This window comes from Atractosteus spatula, chromosome 5 (genome assembly GCF_055471065.1).
Source record: "Atractosteus spatula isolate fAtrSpa1 chromosome 5, fAtrSpa1.hap1, whole genome shotgun sequence".
Classification (NCBI taxonomy): domain Eukaryota; kingdom Metazoa; phylum Chordata; class Actinopteri; order Semionotiformes; family Lepisosteidae; genus Atractosteus; species Atractosteus spatula.
Window position 1 is genome coordinate 27,890,929 of NC_142710.1, and position 23,441 is coordinate 27,914,369.

Genomic DNA, 23,441 nt, shown 5'->3' on the forward strand with positions numbered 1-23,441 from the left:
GAGGAGAAACTGCCGAGAACTGAGCCAGCAGGGAGGGCAGGGTCGGTTTCGATCCACATTTCATTGCCTTAATGCACTACTGAGTGCATGTTTGGACTTCAGTTCGCCTGTTCCTCACACTAGGCTTCATAATTAAATAATGAAGTAATGCCGGACACACAGGGATTTACCAGGCAGGAATCACTTAAGATTAGGAACTGCATCTACACAGATTGTCTCTAATAAGATGGAAAACCAAATCACTGTTTCTAGCCAATGAAGATGGTATACTGTACAGGCCTCAAAAAACAGGCTTGTCCTCTAAATTGTACAGCTATTTTTTGCAGATGTGGTTTATTAATGATTTCAAGTATAGCATAATTGACATTCTTATGAAAAACAACATATAATCTTAAAACTGTTGACAACATTTAAATATAGCAAATATATGAAACCTGATTGTGCTTTTTTTTTTATTATGCAGCTTTTTACTGTTAGGTCATAATGTATTATGTGTCACTTTTGAAGCCATCAGACTACAATCACTTCCTTCAATCCACGCCTACCACCCAGACAAGTTTCCTTTTAAATGTCAGGTACTGAGCTCTAGACTCACTTACTATAGGCATGAGAAATGCAGTGCCATATATTCATTCCACTCACCTCCCTCCCCACATCACGCAAAGTTCAAAGCGGTCTGAACCGTTTAATATTGAACCAACTAATATTAAAATTCCTAAAGAACTTCCTGTGACCCCAAACTTATCCTTCACACACATCTCTTTTTACGATGCCAAAACTTTAACTTGTTTTCAGTAAATGTTTTACTAACATGGCCTACAGGGATCTGTCTTTTGTCAGTCAACCTACATGTTTCATTTATCCTCTGCCCATGCTCTAAAAGGAAGGGAGCTGCAGATATCACTTCATCAGCAATATACAGAACTGCAAGCACCGTGGCACACACCTGTCTGACTGCAGGTTCTGTAATCCCCTCTGAAGAAAGCCAGACCTTCTGGCACACCTGCTCAATACAGACCACGCACAGCCGAAGAACAACAGTGCGAGGCAGTTAGCCAGTCATTAGCTGAGATCGGAGATCTGTTAGGCTCCTTTTCAAAGAAACCAGTGGAGCAGCTGGTCTTCTATTCATGGGCTCTTTCCATATTGTAAACCACTTAGCTAACATATACTGTGTCCCTCTGCTTTTCACCAAACACCCCCAAAAAGAGCATCAAGACCGGCAACTAACTGGTAACTTAAATTCATAAAGCGTGTGGTGTGATTTTTCCCCTCTTTTCTTTACTTTCAACCTATGCATTTTCCACACCACCAATAAACAATATCTCATCATTAATGAATGATGATAAATCCTAAAATGGTATAGCAAAAACTTCAAAGTCAACTACTTGATTGAAGGCACATCTCACACCTGTCATCAATGAAACAAAGAAATAAAATACTACATTTACTCTCTTTTTGGCATTACTCTGGGTGATTCTGATGCAAGACACTAAGTTAAAGAAAACCTAAAGTAGATATTTTTGCTTTTAATAAACTGCTAACAGGACAGGACTAATTATAACACTGTGCCGAGTAGGCACTATTGCTGTGCCCTAGCCATTAGCTCCCAGACCACTACACTTTCAACACCACAGCGCAGTTCTGAAACAGTATACTGGGTGATAAAGCACCAGGGGAGAAAACACATGCCTCTCTAGCCGTCAGCACTGCAGCCAAAATATTCAGTCCTTATCCAGAACTGGTCACACAGTTCGCTGCTACATGAGCAGTACAGTTAGGGGAAAAAGGGAAACAATTCATCTAGTGGAGCAAATTTGAGTATTCTGTTCCGCAGCAAGACAAACCAAGAGGAAGAAAACAGACGTCATGCAGTGTAGACTGTGCATGTACGGTAGATTCACAAAACACAATCAGTACTAATATATGATATGCAAAGGAACAAGTAATAAGTTTATTCCATGCTGAAAAAAAGAAGAAAGAACACAACGTTTCGGCCGTGGAGCCTTCTTCACAACTGAAGAAGGCTCCACGGCCGAAACGTTGTGTTCTCTTTCTTCTTTTTTTCAGCATGGAATAAACCAATTACTTGTTCCTTTGCAGCCTACGCATGCTGACGCAGCTACCCACCTGAACTAATATATGACATGACAGCACGTATGTTTTTTTTTACTGCTAGAGGAAATCAAAGGGATAAATTAAGGGATCATTTAAAAGCTAGTCCGAAATTTAAAGTGGAAATCCTGTCAGAGATTAAAACAAGGTAAAAAAGCATTAATACAGTTCATAGGGCATAGATCTAATCACTATCTTGATAAAGGACTGGAACCCCAATCGTAATACTGACAACAACAGAGTGAACTTCTTCATGAGAGCGGGATTCCACGGCTCAGGCTGAGATTCAAAATAACTTTTCAAGAACAACTTTTACTTTCTCTCTCTGGTGTGGTAATAACTTTATCTGTTGTACTGCGGAGAACAGCAACCCGGCTACAATGACCAGTCATTGCGGTGATGTTTATATAAACATAAACACATAAAGACAATATATCTTAAAATACTAGAACCATCAACACGTCCGTTTGCTCTAGCACAGCATCTCAACTAACCGGCACTAAACAACTCCTTAGGGGCGAGAAAATGGTAACGAGCTGCAACGTGCACGTCCTATACTCTACAATGAAAACACTAAAAAAATATCCTAAAATGCACAGTAAGCTTTATGGCAATGCACTGAAGTCCTGCATGTAATCTTTCACTTAAATCACAACGGAGCGGGTCGGGCGCAGCTATCATCAGGACCATAATAAACTGCATAAATAAATTTCTCCTATGTGCACATCTCTTTCTGCCCGGGTAGAGAATCTACAGAACTGAACAGAAGAGAAAGTTAAGAGGGCCGGCAAAGCTGCCTTACCATGGGAGAAGTTTCCATTCTCGTTCTTGCAGTAGCCGCACCGGTAGCCATCGTCCCCTCCGAAATACTCGACTATGGTGTAAGAACTACCCGCTGCCATTTTAGCCGATTGTTAGCCGATTCTGACAACCCTGCGAACTTCCTTATGCGTAATGCTCACTTACCTACAAATACCACAGACACCAAACCGAAAATTTTCCTATTTGACTCCTTCATATTTTCTGTAGCGCCATCTTCCGTTCCCTCCGCGTAAAGACTGCTGCGACCTGGGAAAACCTTAAAACGTCAAGACTGGTTTTAAACTAGAGAAGCTCCTACAGCCCATGTTTCCGTTTTGTTTTCAGTAGCGAACTGAACCAAGTATCAGCTTCGACAGCATGGCTGGACAGCTCGCTCCATATTCCCACGACCCTCTGTGTTACAGAAATGCCCTCTGTGTTCTCAGTTTCAAGTGCACTTCCACATAGCATCCTTTTGTGTCCTGTTTCGTGTTCTGCCATTGATCTTAAGGGGTCAATTGGATTGGATTTCCCTGGTGAAATTGTGAATGCCTGAGTCAGGTCACCTCACAGCCTTCACTGTTCAAGAACAAAAAGGTGAAATAATTTTAGTCCGTGTATGACATTCCTTTGAAACCTGGAATACATCTGATGGCTCTTTTCTGAACCGATTCCAGGGCAGCAATATTTGACTTGTATCGTGGTGTTGGTACAGTTTTCTAACTGAGATCTTAATAGTGCATTGGACGGTTTAGCACAAAATTCCTTGATGTAACGATTTAAAGGCTGCACAGCTGCCTATAAAACCTAAAAAATCTGTGTGGCTTTTGGAATTCAACTTTCGCAGTGCATTTGCAGAGACAATGTCAGTGTCACTTTAAAAAATATAATTTGTTTCAGTCTGATCTAAAATTGCGTGACAATGCAATGAGGAGCCAGTTATCCAGACACACAGCCAGATGCTCCTGAATTTATCCACAAATATTGAAGGTCTCTGCATTGACAGAAACTACATACATTGAACCAACCCTTTCGTAGCAATTTTCAGCAAAGACCAAAATGCAGCAATTATGACTATTAATGAGGTCTTTTTTATTATTCAAACATCAGAATATGAAGTTCTACAGGAACCGTACACAGGAGTGTGACCCAACACATCTAATCCATCTAATCTTTTTAAATATCTGACAGGACCAGCTCTTGTGTTTGAATTAATAGTAAATTTCAATAGCATAATTACGGTACTGATTGTACCAAAGGCTTGTGCATGAATGAGCTGAACGATCTAGTTTAGACCCCCGTCTAAAGCTGTCCAGCCCTGGAGCGCTGCCTTTCTGCATCTTCGGGTCTTCATTCTGATATAACTCGCAGTTACTCATATAAATCCTCCCGAGGCTGGAGAGTTGAAAACAAAAAGAGAACCACTAAGTTCTCACTAAGATTACTGCTGGCTGAACTGGAACATAAAGTGTACAGATACTGGGGTAGGCCAAGTTCAGCATTTGATCATAATAACTCTAATAATATTCACATTTCTCATGAGCTTTATGGGACGTTTTTGAATATTCAGGGAGACCGAATTTGCCCTGCATTTTATTCCTACGAGATGGTGAGACGCGACAGCTGATAAAGACTTGTAATTCCGCCTGTCTGTCGCCAGGTGGAGACAAAGCTCCAGCGGAAGCTATAGCTTCTTCGGACTTCGGAGAGGAACCGGCGCTTGATCAGCTGATTCTTTGACTTACAGAATATACAGGTAGTTGAAGAGTTATTGTCTCGCCATGTTTATTTTTGCATGACTGGAATTTAGCATAATTATAGACAATATAAAAAACGTTCAGTCATTTTATGGTACAGTACACCTACTAGTATTTGTATCGCACAATTCGGTGAATATACAACAGGTTTACTGGAACAGTCAGGTCCCTTTTTTAATAGAACACACACCTTTATCAAAAGCAGCCCCATAAGAAATGAGTGATCGAGTTCAAAGAAATAACTAAACATAAATTAGATGTATTGTAACGGGACTGTTAAATAGCCACGAGTTATCAAACAACGGTGTTTGGTGTATTGTTTTCCACTGTACTCGGCTGCAACCACACGTACTGCACATCACAGTTCGTCTGTACTTACTAAAAGAGACCTTGCCCTCGCTGGAGCCGCAGTAGCCACAGCTGTAACCATCCCTCACTCCTCTGCTCTCTATGATTGAGCACATTCCCGCAGCCGCCCGCCGCCCAGACTGACCGTCCCGCTGGCGAGCTTCCCCGACGCGCCCGTAGCCCATAGCTGAGCCACGCTCTTGCGACACAGTCTTGTAGTTTCCCAAGTAAACTCGTGTCAAGAAGCAGTCACATGGGGGCAATCAACTACAGTATCTGCAAGAAGCCTCCCTGGTTGAACTATAATATAATGAAATGCGTTACGAAAACTGAAAATAAACAGGGAATTGTAGTATTGGTTTAAATTATGTATTTTCTATCGATAAATTACTAGTAGTTTTCCAGAGTCCTTTGTGGACAGAAGTAGCAATTATGATGAAGTGTATTTAAAACTGATAACACGGCAATTCTTAAGATATGGCCGTTGAAGACGAACAAGTGACCAAGACAAAAAACGTCCACTTGAGATCTGGAATCAATTACCTACTAACTACCCAACGGGTGTGATGGATGGATGCCCTCTTGCTCTTGTAACATTTCTTAAGGTTTTAATTTAGGAACCTCACTGAACGTGTTCATTTTTCCTGCTTGGAAGAGATTAAAGACGAGTTTCACTTACTTCGTTTACGTGAAAAGGGGTTCGAGTTATTTGCATGCTAGACAATTAATTTAACGGCAGTTGAAATATATAGATAAAACAGTATTTTAATGTGGAATGATTTTACGTTTAATAACGCATTCTGTTTTACATGTTTTTTTTAGAAAACGGCGTTTTTATTTACATTTTGTGAAACGATTTTGGGGAAGTCATATAAAATATGTATTACTGTTTCTGAGATAAAGACCAACTGCTGTCGTAAAATAGCAGTGTTATTACATGGAATCACAACAATAAACATTTGAAAAAGATAAAAACAAAATGATACATGCTAGTCTGTGAAACCGTATCATGCACAAGCAGGAACCCTTCACAGAGAACCACAGGGGTTGTTCCGGACGATAACACGATCGAGTTTTACTTCCGGTTGAGCGCATCGACGTCTACTTGAAAACATTGGCGGCTGGTGCACAAGAATAAAACAAACCGAAAGTTTAAAAAAGTAAGTTTAATCTCATTGAGAATCCGGATAGGTGAAGGTGACTGTTAAATCATAGAGATGTACTGTGTTGTGTGAAAGAAGCAGTGACTTGGGCTGTGTGTCAGGCCCTGTGGTTGCGCATTGTGTTGGTTACCTGTAGTCACGTATGACAGATCTTCAACACTTAACATTATACTGTAATGTAATATTTATGTAAAAATAGTTGATATTCTCACTATGGCGTTTTTTGTACCACATTTTGAAAGGTGATACCAGGTTGTAATTTACCTAAGAGAGCAAGCGACAATCTAGATCTGTTTTGATTTCATATTTCGATTGTGATCAGATCGTTAAAATGTTTTGACTAATCACTAAAAAGCTGGGATTTGTGTAAAATATATTTAATTGGTTAATGATGTCGTTCCTGTTCCAACAACATTTATCCAAGTGTAAATAATAGGTATTAACTAGATATATGCAGGCGCTGAATGTCCTCTAGCCTTATAACGTCCCTTCATGTATTGAAGCAAAAACCCCACGCCGGTTTGTGTTGTGCACGTTTTGAAGATGGACAGCGTGAAATTAGATAAAATCGCAGGGTAAATAAAATAGTATTTCAAATTGAGTTGAAACTAAACCGTGAAGAGTCACGGTTTTAATAATAAGTAAGGATAGAAGGCAGATGTCCACAGTTGTTTGATTTTTTTATATATAGTTTATGGGCTAGTTTAAGGCTTTCATGCACAACAAACTGCTGGGGGGGGAAACTGATTATTTTTAAGTAACTCCATATAGTTTAACTCTAAATGTCTATGCAAATATATTCCTAATAAGATACGACTTACAATGAGAGAAATATCCTGTGTAAGAGGATGGCTTGTAATAGAAAGAGCAAGAGGGCTTAAAATCTGACAGGGCTCAGACTGCTTTGGAATGGAAGTTTTTCATTTCATCCATAGTAGTAGGACTTGGATGATTTATGTTGCACTCATAGAGAGTTTGAAATACATGCAATATTGTCAGTCTACACACCACCATGGCAGGACAATAATTGCGAGGGGTAGTGTGAACACAGCCCATTGAGCCTGTCCAAAACAGATTTCACAGAGGCAAACGAACAGGAGGAGACACTGGATAAGGCAAAGTGGTTTTGTTTTTCCATAGTCCAGACTGCTCCGTGCTTTATTCTCTTTATTCTCCGTCTTGCACAAGCTAAAAGATGACTTTTTTTTTTGCGCGACCAGGCTCATCTCTGTAGCCTTGAGGCGGGTTGTGGCTATTGAGGTGCCCCGCAGGAGCCGACAGAGATGTCTGAAGCAAGAAGAGCGAGCCGGTCACAGGAGGCCCCTGCGCCACCGCAAAATGGCGTTGGGGTTCAGAGGCGGGCTGAGGAGGACAGCAATGAGGAGGGGGGCTCTCGGCCAGGGGGCTCCAACATTCACGAGGAGGATGACCCAGCCACTCGCCGCCTCATCAGGCACCAGTACAGGGAGCTCATCAACAACGTGCAGCGTGAGTGTTGTGGGGCGGAAAAGTCAAGAAAGAGCAGGGGCTGTCTTTGTGACCTTCCTGTGTTATTACAGGTGTTTTAATATGACAAAGTCCGATACAGTCAGGACACAGCTATCTCCTAGCCATCAAACCCAGAGTGGAGCACGCACAACCACGTCAATATTTGAACATGGGGCTTGATGAGTCTGACATACAGATTGTCGTAGGCGTGTACTGTAGGACATTGGGAAAATTGTTATTTTGCAAGTTTACCTTTTAATTTTGGGACACCTGAAAAGGGCTGGGAGGTGTTTTTTCTCTTGCCTGTATGACAGTAGTATATGTGTAATCCTTGTGAGTCTATTACTAGTTAGTCAGATTCATTTTTATTTTCAGATTGAAACATGTAGAATTCTTTCATATCTCTGAGAAAAGCTCTTAAATAACACATGTACTATAGGCATTACATGCTATTGGTGCATGTGCTTATTTGTTAGTAGTGGTAATATTGTGAACATTAGATGTTTAACGTTCAAGTATTTTTAAGTTATATATGTATATAGGGCAGTACAGTGGCACAGTGATCAGCATTGCTACCTTGTAGCTTTAGAGCCCTGGGTTCTGTTCTTGGGGTGCTATCTTTGTGGAGTTTGTTGCTTTTCCCCGTGTTTGTGTGGGTTTCCTCCAGCTGCTCGGGTTTCCTCCAGCTGCTCCAGTTTCCTCCCATATTCCAAAGATACACTGGTAGGTTATTTTGCTTCTGTGAAAAATTGGTCCTGGTGTGAGTGTGTTCATGTTTGTGACTATGTGCCCTATGGTGAACTGCTGTCCCGCCCAGGGTGTACCCTGCCTTGTGCCCTTTGTTTGCTTGTCCTCCGGCTTCCCTGCTGCAGCCCGGTATTGGATAAAGCAGACAAAAATAGATGGGTTTATATATAATTCCGAGGGGAACATTTTGAGGGGTAACTTTTTATATTTGTTTCTTATTAATGGAGTTTGTAAATTGTTGCTGTTTCTTCCAGAGAACCGAGAAGATATGCTGAGTCCCAACAACAACAAGCTTACTGAAGCTTTAGAGGAGGCCAATAAGCTCTTTGTAAATGGTAAGGTTCCCGGATTTGGTGGATTTGGTACCTTAAATACTTAGATTCAGAGTCTCATATAAGCTAATTTAGAATTAAAAAGTTGCTTTTGCTTAATTACATTGATAATAAGAATCAATTTTTATTTCTTTAGGAGCGGACATGTACTGTACATCTTTTTAGTGTAAGAATATGATACTCCTGTTACACTGAAACTGGCTGCAGGGGTGTGAAGGCTGCTGCTGTGGTCATTACTCCTTAACAGCTGTCTAATCTCCCGGTTCTTTGCCCTACACAGCCAGTGTCCCGTTCCATCCAGCCCTGCTTCACCCAGTACCAACCTGTCCTGTCATTTTGTGTCCCCAGTCCGCCAGGCACGCGAGGCTGCCCTGGACGCACAGTTTCTGGTGTTGGCCACTGACCTGGGCAAGGAGAAGGCCAGCCAGCTGCACGCCGAGGGCACCATCTTCGACCCTTCTGCCTTCGCAGAGCACCTGGTGAGCACAAAGACTTGCCTTGGGTTTTACTACTTAGCACAGCTGATCTCAGATTGGCTTTGTACTTGTCAAAACATGGAGAGTATGAAAATGCTGTTATTGCATAGCCTTTAGCTTCAGATTCCCAAAAGGAACTTTAATTTGTGTCTTATGAAGTTATTGTAGGATTAAAGGCAGGAAATCTTCTGTAAGCTAAATTGGAATAGATTTTAGTATACAACTCAACTCGCTCCAAGTTGCTGTATTGACCTGGTCCTCAAAACCAGGTTGTGTGGTGCAAGGAGTTCTGATTCCCTTCTGTAATGTGCCAAGTTGAGGTGTTTTGTGTGTCTGTCCAGTTGTCCTTCATGGGCCTGAACCGGCTAGAGGAGGAGGAGGATGACAGTGATGAGGAGGGGGTTGCTGGAGGCTTCCTTCCCCAAGACGCCTGGCACCAGCTGGGCAGGGAAGCAGAGAAATGCTTCAGAACATCTCCTTCTTTCCATTTCATGTAAGGGACTCCTTGTTTCTTAACTGCCATTCATTTTAGAAAGTATACTGGGTTTAGTAGTGTGCTGCTGTGCGACTGGACCTTTGGACACTGGGCTGCGGGTTTTTTTTTTATTGGCCTAGAGCTAATATGTGCACCGAGAGTCACAGAAGATGTCCTCAGAACAAAGTGCAGATCACTGTTTTAAAAAACACACCCATGTGTCGTTTTGATCATACAAACATGCACATCTGTACTGAGTGTAGAAACAGCCCTGAAGACAGAAGGAGTAATGTGTGGGTTAACTCTTTAAATGTTTGTTGTAAAGTGAATAATTATAATGGCGTTGAGCACAAAGTGCTTTGTTACATACTGTGATATAAGGCTGAAATCCATGGCCAGCAGTCAGCAGTGTAAAGAGATGAGGGCTGCTCGTCTGGGTGTTGAGGGTTGCGAGGTGAGTCGTGTCTTTGTGTCTTTGGCAGGTTTGGCTCCTTCCTTCCAGAGCCCCCTCCTCCTCGACAGCGAGTAGAAAGACAGAGAAGAGCTCCCACCAAGGATGTGCGCAGGATTATGCCCACACAGGTCTGCCAGGAAAACAACTGCCTTGTTTTCATGCTTTTTAAGTGTGCTTCTTTAAACAATTTTGTCAGAGGGAGGACAAAACAAGAAAACTGAAAGCAACGTGAAAGATAAAAGGAGAAGGTTGCTGATGGAGGAAATGACCATGTGACACTTGTGCTTTCTGGGTAATCACCCCGTAGTTTTTATTCATGGTCATTAATCCTAAAAAAAAATAAATATGGAAATTATTTTTTACAGTTTCACACATAAGCAGAAACCAGTAGCTAAAATGTGTAGATGAGGAAGAACTAAACAGGTTTGAAATTTGGATTGAAACAGTGAAGAAATCTGGTGTTTCTCAACCTTTGCAATTTCACTGCTGAATTATAGGTAGGTAGGTTATGTCCCCTCCTCAGGCCATAAAGGGCCATGGGGGAAGGGGCCCCCATTTTCCTCAACCATCTGACACTGGAGGTGGAGGTGATGTGGTCAGCATCACACTCCGGCCGGTCTATTACCCCAGAAAGATTAACCCCCGGTACTCATTTGGGAAGCAGGCTGGGTGGACCTGGAAGGAATTAGAACAAGCTACATGGCTTGCCCCTACCTGGGATTGAACCTGGGACCTTCCAGTCAAGAGCTAGGCGCCCTTGCTGTCTGAGCTTCCACGGCTCCACTACTGAATTATATCAATATAAAACAATTGCAGCACACAGCATAGTATCCTTCTAAAACTGACAAATGACAGATAAAAACTGTAATTAGACAATAAATTATATCACAGATTTACTTAGAATCCTTTCTTTCCTGACTTAGTGTTCTATCCTTCTAATCCAAAAATAATTTTGCATTACATTTAACAGTGGGATGGAGTTAAAACAACTTGTTGGTTTTGTTTTTCAAAGCTACTGTAGATGTGCTTTTATAAATTAGTGACTCATCACAAAGAGCATTTTTTTATCTGAAGGGTGCTTGTGTAGTGTCTGACAAATATGCATTCAATGGGAAAAAGTGCCATTTTACCCACATTGTCATCACATGTACTGCACTAAAGTGAATTACATCAGGTTTCAAAGAGTTGGGCATTAATGAATCATCTCCAACTCTGTGATGGTTCAATTAATATAAATAATTTCAATGCTGTGTTACTGCCCTGAAAAGGTGGGGGGTGAAAGTAAAGTACAAAATATGTGTTTTTAAGTTTAAATTATGAAGCAAACCTTCATTTTCCAGAATTATAGATTTACTCTGTAAATTCCTTTTTTTGTCGAATGCTCAGCCATTGAGTTCTGGATTTTTTGCTTTTATTTTAGCTGAAAAAAATGGAAGAATCCTACCAGGAAGCTACAGAAAAAGAGGTGGAGAGAATCCTTGGTTTTCTACAGATCTACCATGACAAGGATCGTAAGCACCTGAACTTACAGATGTTTGCTCTTAATGGGAACCTGAGGGATCTAGGACAACAGCGCTTGGACCCATTTGAAAATGGAACATCTTGTGTATAACGTGAAAAGGACATAGTGAATATTTTGTAGTACAAATTTTATATCTGCTGTAGGATTGTCAGTATATTTCACAGGTCGGGTTGTTAAGGCAGCACTGTGGAGCAGTGGTCAGAGATCTGTATTTGTAAATGGAAGGTTGCAAGTTTAAAAACTCAGCTTCCTTCAGTAGGATGATATGCTGACCAAATATAAGTTACTTTGATTATAAACATCAGTTAAATACACTTAGAATTATAAACTTATTAGTTTCTTTTTTGTCTACTGATCTAGCTCCCTTTTATTTTAATGTCAAGGATTAGAGTCTGCAAAGTTGGAAAGAAATATTTCTTGAGTACTTATTTTTAATCACCTTTTTATCTTGTAGTAATTTAAAAAATGCATAAAATAAATTTCACAGGGTTCAGTATTTATCATAAGTGTTAAAAATGTCTGGCTACTGTTTTATATGCAATTATGACTTTCTTTTGTGCAAAGTAAGTTTTTTTTTATTCCATCTTAAAATGGTCCATGTTTTATTTAATTTTTCAGCCACAGATCCCATTTCTTACTTTGAGTTTGTGATTGATCCCAAATCCTTTTCTCGCACTGTGGAAAACATCTTCCATGTGTCTTTTCTGGTCAGGGTAAGTGCTGTCCTTCTTATTGTCAGAAGATGTAAACTGGTTTCTCTAGTGTGTAAGATGAAGCTGGGAGCTCCACTGCTGAAGGAAATGTTCTTCTCCCCTTCAGGATGGCCTGGCCAAGATCGAGCTGGACCAGTTCAGGCTCCCTATTATTGGTGAGAACCTTTGAACACAAAATATCCAGGAGTCAGATGGTCAGTGAGCCAATGTTGAGGTGGACCGCACTACTGCATCACAGTTCTTGAGTCTCTGGTTAGATGAATGGACTTGTAGCTGTAACTAGACTAATTAACTCGGAGTAGCTGAAGCAAGTTCACAAAATTGTCATTCAAAAAAAGATAAAAATTTTAGCTAAGTTAATCAAATAATTGGCAAATTGCCTTGTTTTTATTCTTTGGGTTTCTTTTTTACACTGTGTGCTATATTTTACTAAAGTCCCTGAAGCAGTGTCTGTCAGTTCAACTTGCAATCCAGGGCCTTAACCAGTATTATATTTTAGATGATGAATAGCTTGTTGCTAGTTTTGCACCAGTAGACTCTTAAAGCTAAAAGTACAGAATTCATTTTTACAGACTGGCACACAGCAAATATGAACGAATGTATCTAATTAATGAGATGTTGATTGTAAGGTAAACCATTTGGGAGTTGTGCTGCATTGTGTTTGGATTTTCTGCGATTGGTGAGTTTTCTTTGTTGTGTTAGATAGGGTATAGTGTATGTTCATTCATGTACATCTGTGACGAGTCAGTGACCCTTTGTGCAAAGTGATCAAAGTGGTTCTGTTCTTGCAGCTCCAGTAAAGGCTGAGGAGGATGCGGGCAGTGGGCCAGGGCGGCAGCAGTGTGTCATCCCCATCAGTCCTCGCAGCTGGAAGGTGAGCTGTCTGAACTGTTTACCTTACTTGCACTCTGCTATTCTGTTCCTGCCTTTACCCGCTCTCTGCTCCTCTCCCGTCTCTGTCTTTACCCGCCCTCTGCTCCTCTCCCGTCTCTGTCTTTACCCGCCCTCTGCTCCTCTCCCGTCTCTGTCTTTACCCGCCCTCTGCTCCTCTCCCGTCTCTGCCTTTACCCGCTCTCTGCTCCTCTCCCGTCTCTGCCTTTACCCACCCTCTGCTCCTCTCCTGTCTCGGTCTTTACCCGCCCTCTGCTCCTCTCCCATCTCTGCCTTTACCTGCCCTCCTCTCACGTCTCTGCCTTTACCCGCCCTCTCTTCCTCTCCCGTCTCTGCCTTTCCCTGACCTCTGTTCCGCTCCCATCTCTGCCTTTCCCTGACCTCTGCTCCTCTCCCGTCTCTGCCTTTCCCTGACCTCTGCTCCTCTCCCGTCTCTGCCTTTCCCTGACCTCTGTTCCGCTCCCATCTCTGCCTTTCCCTGACCTCTGCTCCTCTCCCGTCTCTGCCTTTCCCTGACCTCTGCTCCTCTCCCGTCTCTGCCTTTCCCTGACCTCTGCTCCTCTCCCGTCTCTGCCTTTCCCTGACCTCTGCTCCTCTCCCGTCTCTGCCTTTCCCTGACCTCTGCTCCTCTCCCGTCTCTGCCTTTCCCTGACCTCTGCTCCTCTCCCGTCTCTGCCTTTCCCTGACCTCTGCTCCTCTCCTGTCTCTGCCTTTACCTGCCCTCCTCTCCTGTCTCTGCCTTTCCCTGGCCTCTGCTCCACTGAACAGGTGAAAAGGATTTCAAAGGACAGTGAGGACTCTCAGGAACTGAGTTTGAAGTCCATGAAGCACATCTCTTTTCCTGGCCCTCTCTTTTACTAGGGAGGCAGATAAATTCTGGCTGCACAGCATTTTGATCCATTTCAGCATCTACTGTACAAGATGTACAACCTCCTAGATGTTTTGAGATTAATCTGCATTATCCGATGTCAGCCCTCAGCAAGCACTTGATATTTCAAGATAGGAGTGTTGTTTTTAATAAACTAGAATGTATATAGTTTGAAGTCAAAGTAATGTGAAATATAATACTGACTAACTATAAAGTTTGTGCAAGAAATCCTGGAACTAATAAATCTTGCAATTAAAAATGTCATGCTACAGGAGTCTTACCTGCTACTAACTGAGTTTTGTTTTTGCTGTTTTTTAGGAAATAATTGAGACTTTTGAAATTAAACAAGCCTTAATTACACCCCCGCCAACAGCTAAAGAAGCTGAGTCTTGATAAGAAGAGACCAGAAGAATCCTAGAAATTAAAGGCTGACCATACTTTATGCCCAGAATGCCTTTGACAAGTTTGTTTTTTAAATACTTTATGCTTCAACTTTTGCACCACCAAAGAGCAAATGTTTGTCGCTTATCCTCAAACCTAATTGGATAAGCATTTCTTAAAATATTTTCGAGTGACTTTGTAATGAAAAGTGTAAAAAATCTTTAAACAGCTGTCTTTATCTTAATTAACCTAAGCACACATCTGCTGAGCATGTGCTGAGGATGGTGACCGTGTTTCATAGCTTTACTTATTGTCTTCAGACGGTTGTGTGACTCGTACTCAAGACCCTACAGTGCAAAGCCTTGCACCAGGGGTATTAAGCTTATATTTATTTCACAACCCATTATTTGTTTGCATAACGTGACATGGAAATGTGGGTCATGGTCTAACACAGTTATTTTAACTCCAGAATATCCCCACTTAATGTTAACATGTATGTTAGTAGTTGGTATTCTCTTGATTAGTTAAGAGACAAACACAGTACTGTTTAAGTAAAGGGCTGGTTCAGCAGCTCTGTCAGCATGATGACACTGAACAAGAGCCTACATGAGAAAAGGACATTTAGCATGTTTTATTTTGATTTAATTGATCTGTCAGCTGACTCAGCATAGAGGGTGAGGTGGTAAAATGTTGTATAATTGTACTGTTTTACATTTTCATTCTTCATCTGGTTAATACCTGATGTTCACGTGCCCCTGTGCACAGATGACACAGAGCCACAGATTTTAATTCATTTTTATAGATTTGTTTTATGTATTAAAGTGCCTCGTAATAAGTGATGTCTCCGATAACTTTACATTTTTTTAAATATATTTTTCTTGTATTTTATTCATCCAGATTTGTAAAGAGTTTTGTTTTCCATTTGTACATTTTGATTAAATATTTGATTATATATTTACAATGCGTATTCATTTTTCTTTTTAATCTTGACTCATTGCATTTGAGGCCCCTCAAGACTCAGTACTCAGCCCTTCCTGTTAATGTTTGTCATGTCAAGATCCTTCACCTGATATCTTAGATAAGATTGCTTTTAATTTAGTATTACATTAATTTTAGTGTCTCATGAGTGTTGATGATGGAGTTGCCTTTTACATGAATGATACATTGTGATAGGTGCCTTTTTATCCATTCACCATCTAGAGAAAGTATTACCTTGGAAAAGAGAAAAAGTTCTATGAGAAAAGACAGAAAACCACTTAATTTAGTAATGCAAAAACAGGGTTCTTAAGTTTTTGTAAAGACATTAACTGGCAATCATTGAAAATATTTTTCTCATAGTCTATTTTAATTTACATTTATTAGTTTTGCAGTTGCGTTGGAGTTTGATATCACTAGCTTTGAACACACTTTGTTGTGTTTCTTGTCAATCAAAAGATGTGAAAAGGGCAGTAGTGCTTTCCTCAAACTCGTAGTTCGAATAGAGGTAGTGTTAGTCAAAAAGGTGTTACAGTGGCACAGTGTTGAGTGAGTTAAACCAAATATCCCTTTCCTCATCAGAGAGTTACAGCTTATTTATGCCAGGTATTCTCAGATCAGATAAGAGATATAATCCCTCTTCTGTGTGTTGTAAATTGTCCTGGGGGTATCATTACCAAGGACCTGAATTATCTCAGTTTGTTTCTTTCAACAGTTATCTCAGTTCCGTTGAGCAGTTTAACACTAAGGTTCTCCCCAGTGAACTCTTTAGTGTGTCCTGCAGAGGTGAGCCCATCAATCCAATGGAAAAATGTAATTTTAAAATTTTGTAAATAAAATGTAATTGTAGTCTCTTGCCTTCAGTTTCTCCCTTTCAGTCATTACCCGGAGCCCATGACCATAGATGAGAATGGAAATACAAATTGTGTTGTAAACGTAGAACTTTGTCTGCACCTCAGATGTTGGTCCACAACTTCATAAATTTCAGAGCTGCTTGAACAGCAAATACTATACAAATTCACAAGCCACTAAGGGCAGGGCAATAGCTCTCTCCATCTCACCTGCTCTTTTCCAGGAGAGACAAATGACCTTGTATTTAGATCTTCTCTTCCTCGTCCCACTTCACACTCGCCATTGTACATCGGAGGATAAGGTAAGAAGTAAACTATTTTTTTAAAGCAACAGACGTGCCACCTATATTAGACAGCAGGATGTTAATAGGTTTACTGTTGTCAGGAACTTCTACCTATTTGGGAATGAGTGTGAAAGGAATTGTTATTTTTGACAAACTCACCTGCCAGAAGTAAGTCAAATCCCAAGCTCCTGTATCTGATTCTATAGCTTGTCTGTTTTGCATGCATTATGGAGTTTCCCTTTAACCTTGAGACAGTGTTTAGGGCTTATTATACAGAAAATAAACACAATAAAAATGTCTTTGGAGGTTTAAAAAGTCATTTAGATTTTCAAGGGATGATTAAAATAACATTTTAATGAAAGAAGGAGTGATGTTTTAATATTGCATGGATGCATAATTTAACAAAATGTCATGTTTCTTCAATTTCTCAAGGAGACATTGTGGAACAATACTTGAACAAGGGAAAATGAGAAATAGTTTGAGAGATTAGGTTTGACACAGTAATAAAAGCAATTCAGTAGCCAATTCCTCCCAGTACCAATTGTACAATTTTAAAATAGGTTGACCGCACGAGACTTTTTAAAATCACGTTTTCTTGCGCAGTATTTTGTGGATTGTGGGGTTGAAAGAAGGCCATATGCAGACAGATAACACAATCTGGGATTAAGAGGCCTCTCATTTTATCTGTGTGACACATGACGCTCCCTCAGGGATTGTCATCATCTCTCAGTCAGTCTAGACCATGGTGACTGCACTGCCTTAGGACAGGAGCCGGAGCAGCTGTCTTCAGGTCAGTAGGTTGCTCTGTGCGGGATATGCAGATTGTCATTTATCATAGTTTCAAATTGATGCCATGTTTTTTTTTACTTTTCTATAATAGTTTTGCCTTTCTTTGCCAATGCTTTTCTTTCTTCTGTATTCTTTTTACTCTGATCAAATGATATCAGTGTTTTACTGACCTGTATGGGAGAAAAACATACAGTAACACTGTTAACATGTAAGAGAATGGGCTGTTTTGTATAGAAAATACAATGTGTTGAACAGATGAGGACTGAGACACCTAATAATGTCTTTATTTAGCTTTTAGCACAGAGGGAGGCAGTCTGAGACTAAGCAGTGTTTTTTTCTTAAAAGGCTGAGAAATAGAGAAGAGAAATGTTTGTAGTCCTCATGCTTGGACTTTAGTCCTAGCATTAGTCCACATCTGCTTAACGTTGCAGAATTTTAAAGACGCTGACTTCTGATCACTGCCTGTAATCCTATTTTATTCTTTTGGAGTTTGTGTTTGTAATTGAGCAGTCAGCATTTAAAACACACATGAAGGTGGATGGGATTTGCCGTTTTTTGCAGTACATTCCCATTTTAAACCTGTTACATTCTTTACAGTGTGTTATTTCCAGAACATGCTGGTTAAGCAGCAGCATTTTGTTGCAGGAGTGTTCTGGAGAGGCTGTTGACATGACAATAACTTCTCAGGGCGATTCAGTAATACAGTTTAATAGACATTTAAATTAACAAGACTTGTTCTGTTCTTTTTTCATTTCACATATGCATGTATACCCTGATATTATTTTAACTGGTTGAGTCTTTTTCATCAGAAGAATGATATCTGGTAAACAAGTGCAATTGTGCCTGTAGATGCTGTGTGCACATAAATTGTCTTTGTGATTACTGGCTCATAATAATGGCCTCACATCAGTCTTATCTCATCATGAGGTGCTTCACTCAGCCGTGTCGTATGGAAGTGCAGTCATGCGGGGAAGAGCCTTTCTTTTTCATTGTAGTTCAGTCTTATATAACAGCATTTCAACAAGTATGTTAGAGGCAGTAAGTGGGATACAGTGCTCATATATGTAACTGGTGCTGTGTTGCAGTAGTGACAAGCTATTAGTCACCCATCTGTGATATTATGGTAGATTTGTAATGCTGCATGTGGTACAGAATATTCCCAAATATCGTTTGGTTACATCTAAGGAAGAAGGATGGAGCATGTTAAACAAACCAGCTGTGCTGTTGTTTATAACCAGGTAAAGAACTGCATGGGGCATCTTGTCTTTCGGTACTTCCACTATGTCTAATTTCCGTTGTTGTCACAGGCTGTGAGAGCTGCAGGGGCTGGAATTTGTGAAAAAGTTCACAGTACCAGGCATGTGAAATTGAAAATTGGGTCTGCAATACCCATATTTGATGGTAAAAGAGCTGGCGAAGATTTTTATGAAGGCACTAAATTGCTCAGAGTCTTTGAGTAAGCAATAAAAATCATACTATTTCAAGGAAATATGAACATGGCGGGCGTGTCAAATAGTTTCCTTAATCAGTGAGAAAGTAAATCAAGGTTTACTGGATAGAGTTGGCAAATAGATACTGCCGGAGAATTCTGCATGTTTCTTTTAAGCTACTGTATAAAAGAGCCTGCGCTGTGTCATCAGATAACAAACATCGCTGACTGTTTTTGTTGCCTCTGACACTCACTGGTTCTTTGAGAATATGAATATTTACCTGGCAAGTCTGCTGTCTGCTGCAGTTTGCTATCTATATTAATTACTATCTGTATTATATATCTGTTAAAGTTCATGGCTTCTATTTAACTAGTTGTGTGGCACTGAAGGTTTGTTTTCATTTTCATTCCACGTTTGTGCTATGCAAGGGGGTTTGGAGTCAGAAGGGAAGCCCAGTGTGGGCGTTGCTGTGCTGTTTCCGTGGTCCTGAGGCTCATGAGAAGCCTCTGTATGGGTGCTGCTTAGGGCTGTGGTTAAGGCGCCAGACCAGCAGCATGTGCTGAGGAATGAGAGGAGGCCTTTCGGCCCATCTAGCTCATTTGGTTGCTGGTGACAAATTGATCTGAGGCCATCATGCAGCACAGGTTTGCCACATAACCTTTCGATAAAAGAAGCCATGTTATCTGCATTTTCCTTACACCTTTGTGAAACATTTGGTTTGCTGATGTGGTTGGCTTTGGCATTCTTCTTTGCTGTACTGCTTAGTGAACGTCTTGTATTGGTTGATTTGGCTCTCCAGGTTTCATCAGATTGTAGACCAGGCTCATGCCAGTTTTGCAACAGCCAATTACTGCACCTGAATTACAAGAAAAAGGAAAATCAGAAATGAATAAGTTAAGGTAATCTACTAACACTGCAGTGGGGCAGTGGGGCTGCTGTGCCCTTTGCTGCAGCAGGCCTGTTTTCCTGGCCCTGCCAGTTTGTTTACAGGGTTACCTAGAGCCTGTCAGCTCCAGCTGACTCCCAGCTATTCTGATCTGCCAAGGAAGTATTCCCACACAGTTTGACGCCATCCACCATGGCGCCCCCGACTTGAGTTCCCTGCCCCTCGCAGCCCCTCGCAGAGGCTGCTGCACATTTATAGAACACCTTTCCTTCGCGCTATCCTCAGAGGAAAAGGACAGCACCCAGAATAAACATCATAATTGTAATCACACAAGCAGGAGTATTAACTGGACAGCTGTACCCTGAAGAGAAGTTCTGGAAGCAGGGAGAGCTAACTTTTCTCTACTGGTGCGATGTGCATCAGCAATAGGTGAGTGGATACCTTTTGGTGAGTCATTATGTAGCCGTTGAGCATTTTAATCTAGCTTAAACTGGTCGAATCCTTGAAATACACATGATTTTGGGTGGTTATTTCGATTGTGGTTTGCCTCGTAACATTTTAATCAAAGGAGACCTTTCCTGTGACTGCAGTGATATTCTGTTAGAAGCCACACAGGGGCCCAGTGTCCCAGTAGTGGTCAGCAAACCCTGGTGAGGTACAGGTGTTTTAAATCCCCGTGTGCCCATCCTTTAGTGTGGCAGGTGCAGTTGACATGGAGCCGTGTCTAACTGTACCTGATTCCCTAAGAGGTTTAAGAGTGGCTCGGATAGACTTCCAAAGTCTAAGCAGTGATACAGAAAGAGAAGAAAGAATTCCAGTTTTTGAAATCAACAGGGATTCAGATCCCACTTCTTGCTGTCGGGAATGGACTTGAAAATATTAGTATTCAAAACAGTTTATATTGGTACCCATTTATACTGCTGTGCATGTTCCTGAAGCAGTCTGAGGTAAGTATTTTGGTCAAAGTAGCTCATTCACTTCACTCGTGTTCAAGTATATTGAATTATTTTATTGATTCAGTTTATACTGTAGTTACTGTATAGTGCATTTGAAGGTCATTCCATTGTAAACCCTCCACACAGGCAGTCTAGTTGACATCCGAGCTGTTGTCCAACCTAGGACAGGGAGACATTATAATCTACCGTCCAATGTTTTGTGCATTTCATTTTGTTGTGTTTTTTGTCATTTTATGTTAGGACAGGGAGCTGAGGTACCGCTCACTCAAGATTCAGCTCAATGATCAGTACTTTAAATACTTCTGATATGGAAGTTACCAGAGACTGGCACATCTCATTCTCCGAAGGAATTTAACAGCAGTTCTGATTAAGTTTTTAACATTTAACATTTAAACTTCTCTATTTTAAAAAATATTGATAAGTTAGAGTAAACAGTTTTGGATTTTAAGTTCAAAACAGTATTGATAGTTGATATAATACTATAATTGATAATATTCATATTATTATACACTATTCATAATAGTATGTAATACATACAGTAAAAACTATCAAATATATTTATATAAAAAGTAAATATAAATATGTAGCAATATTACATGAATGCCTTATTTTCCAAACGAAAACATCATACAAGTGACTAAGTAAGGTCTGACATCGCAACTGGTGCTGCAGTGATGAATTGGAAATCTATTTTTAAACATTTCATATTGAGGTCAGTGGATCTATCTCACTGTTACATACTTAAACCAATATGTCACCAGCCAATGCTGTCACATGAAAAATAAACACGCCATCAAAAGGTCTTTATTTCTAGCCTGTTTAATGGGTAAGACAGCAGTGATGGAAGCCTTTAGAAATCACCAACATTTATTTCCATTTTGTTAGTTCCCTTGCATTGATTTCAAAGACCTGTGAACAACATAACAGCTCTGCCTGAACCCACGGTTGGTGGTGAGAGAGAAATCCCTGGAGGATTGTACTGACAGTCTGAACAATGTGCCAAACCACTGCCATTAAAGAGGTCTCTCTAAAAGCTTTTAATGGCATTCTAGGAAGAATGCCCTATGGAGCAATGCCACTCCAACCAACATGTTCACTGTACATGTTCGTTCAAGTGCAGTTCCAGATTCTTCAATTTCAGTTTTTTTCAATCAAATAAGTCAATTCTACGTCCACTCATGTACAGTATACTGTATATCTAATTCCCTGTCCATTTTTCATTTGGAATTTCAGTTCTCCCTCCTGTCCAATGAAATAGTTTTTTTCATTAAACAAATAGGGATGCTCACAACAATCATTTACATGTGCACACCTCAGAAAACACAAAGTGAAGTGCACAAAACATTGGACTGTAATTATAATGTCTCAAAAAAGAACCAAGTCTTGGATTATCTTATTGGTAATAATTAATACTTTACAAGACATTCATGATCTATATTCTAATGTAATATAATCGAAGAAGCTGTATGACAATGTAACTAGCTTTCATTCACACCGAGAGGACTGTCTTCATGTTTGCATATTACACCACAGTTTCCCTCTTTGTCACCTTCACTGTGCTCTCAGTAATCAAAGACTGTAGATAAAATAGCAGAAATAGCAGAAAAGTCAGCCTTAGTTACAGGGCATATTGAAGTAGAATTTAAAGATATATTGAATATTCAACATTTGTTGGGTATTTTATGTATATTTATATATAATCATAAGTTACATTTTTAAAAGTAATTTTAAAGGTACTGTGGCACTTTACATAAAGACAACAATGTTTAATTTATAGGCCGAAGTTCAATGTCAGTTAGCAATAACAAAATGGTATTACTGCACACATCATACAGAACAGGGTCAATCACGCAATTAGGGCTCTTTGTTACCCATCCAATCCAAATAAATAAAATAAAATTAACTTCGTCAGTCAGTCTTCTCCACAGCATGATGCCCTGGCATGTTTCCATGACCAAAAGATGTGTCTACACAGCAGGGTTGTACCATTCATGCCAGTGGAGTATTAATGAGAGATAGAAACACTGTAGCTGAGGCTTGTTTACATTGTCAGTAATCTGATCAGCTCAATATAAATAGTGCCAGACAGACCCTGTGACACTCTAGCCACTGCAATCTGTCAGTCCAGTCAATCTGATTAGGCCTTCTGAAGGCCTGTCGGCTGGAGTACAGTCATCCTCACACAAAAAGCAGACTTCTTAGCCCCCTTAGGAGCTAAAGAATTAATCCAGCATTATCTAGAGGCTGAGGATACTGGCAAGAATAGAGTGTCATGATAGGAATTGGTGTCCCCTTTTCAGGGTCTCTTCATGTAAACTGCAGTGAAGTTTGAGAAAGAAGGAGCATGTCTTTGCAAATATAGACTGAGATCTATAATAGTTCTCATGTCTGTCAGCAACCAGAGCTGTGCTAGTCAATCTACCAATGGTGAGATAACAGCAGGTTAACATAACAACAGCAGGATAACAGCATTGTTCTCCAACAGACTTCTGGGAAATGAAGTCCAGGTACAGTTTTCTAGGGAATGTAGTCCACACACCAGTTACCAGGTGTGTTTCACTTCACAACAGGTTCACACAAAGGTATGACAGGTTTTATCTGTTTTGACACAAATAGGTCAGAGCAGTCATCAGTGTGGATCTCACCAAGTTAAATATTTTCATTTCAGTACCTTATCTGCCTAATAGCTGATAAATAGATAAAAGTAAATAGATAAAACAGCAGAATAGTGTAGAAAGT

At 40.4% G+C, this 23,441-nt stretch overlaps 3 protein-coding genes across 13 annotated transcripts in view; 2 read left to right on the forward strand and 1 right to left on the reverse strand.

Annotated features, from left to right (window-relative positions):
• The window catches only part of ate1 (arginyltransferase 1), a 96,009-nt gene extending 92,960 nt beyond the window's left edge, over positions 1-3,049 (reverse strand). For all 3 annotated transcript variants that reach the window (XM_088917437.1, XM_088917438.1, XM_088917436.1), the window contains exon 1: positions 2,918-3,049. In XM_088917437.1, the coding sequence (XP_088773563.1) occupies positions 2,918-3,017 (100 nt within the window). In that variant the 5' untranslated portion in view covers positions 3,018-3,049. The remainder of the gene's footprint in view (positions 1-2,917) is intronic.
• A 2,241-nt stretch (positions 3,050-5,290) lies between these two features.
• Positions 5,291-15,490, forward strand: nsmce4a (NSE4A component of SMC5/6 complex). Its single transcript, XM_088917439.1, has 11 exons — positions 5,291-6,181; positions 7,405-7,672; positions 8,674-8,754; positions 9,100-9,230; positions 9,569-9,720; positions 10,185-10,284; positions 11,577-11,667; positions 12,297-12,391; positions 12,498-12,546; positions 13,183-13,265; positions 14,469-15,490. The coding sequence occupies exons 2-11, from the start codon at positions 7,468-7,470 to the stop codon at positions 14,541-14,543; spliced, it is 1,062 nt and encodes a 353-aa protein (XP_088773565.1). The 5' UTR covers positions 5,291-6,181; positions 7,405-7,467; the 3' UTR covers positions 14,544-15,490.
• A 4,548-nt stretch (positions 15,491-20,038) lies between these two features.
• Positions 20,039-23,441, forward strand: part of tacc2 (transforming, acidic coiled-coil containing protein 2) — a 72,936-nt gene continuing 69,533 nt past the window's right edge. For all 9 annotated transcript variants that reach the window (XM_088917426.1, XM_088917428.1, XM_088917430.1 and 6 more), the window contains exon 1: positions 20,039-20,175. The gene's annotated coding sequence lies outside the window, so the exon portion shown is untranslated. The remainder of the gene's footprint in view (positions 20,176-23,441) is intronic.

Coding starts and splice junctions, on each gene's coding strand:
- nsmce4a (XM_088917439.1), top strand. CDS start 7,468: ATGTCTGAAGCAAGAAGAGCGAGCCGGTCACAGGAGGCCCCTGCGCCA. Junction 9,231..9,568: donor CTGCCTTCGCAGAGCACCTG/GTGAGCACAAAG, acceptor GTGTCTGTCCAG/TTGTCCTTCATGGGCCTGAA. Junction 12,392..12,497: donor ATGTGTCTTTTCTGGTCAGG/GTAAGTGCTGTC, acceptor TCTCCCCTTCAG/GATGGCCTGGCCAAGATCGA.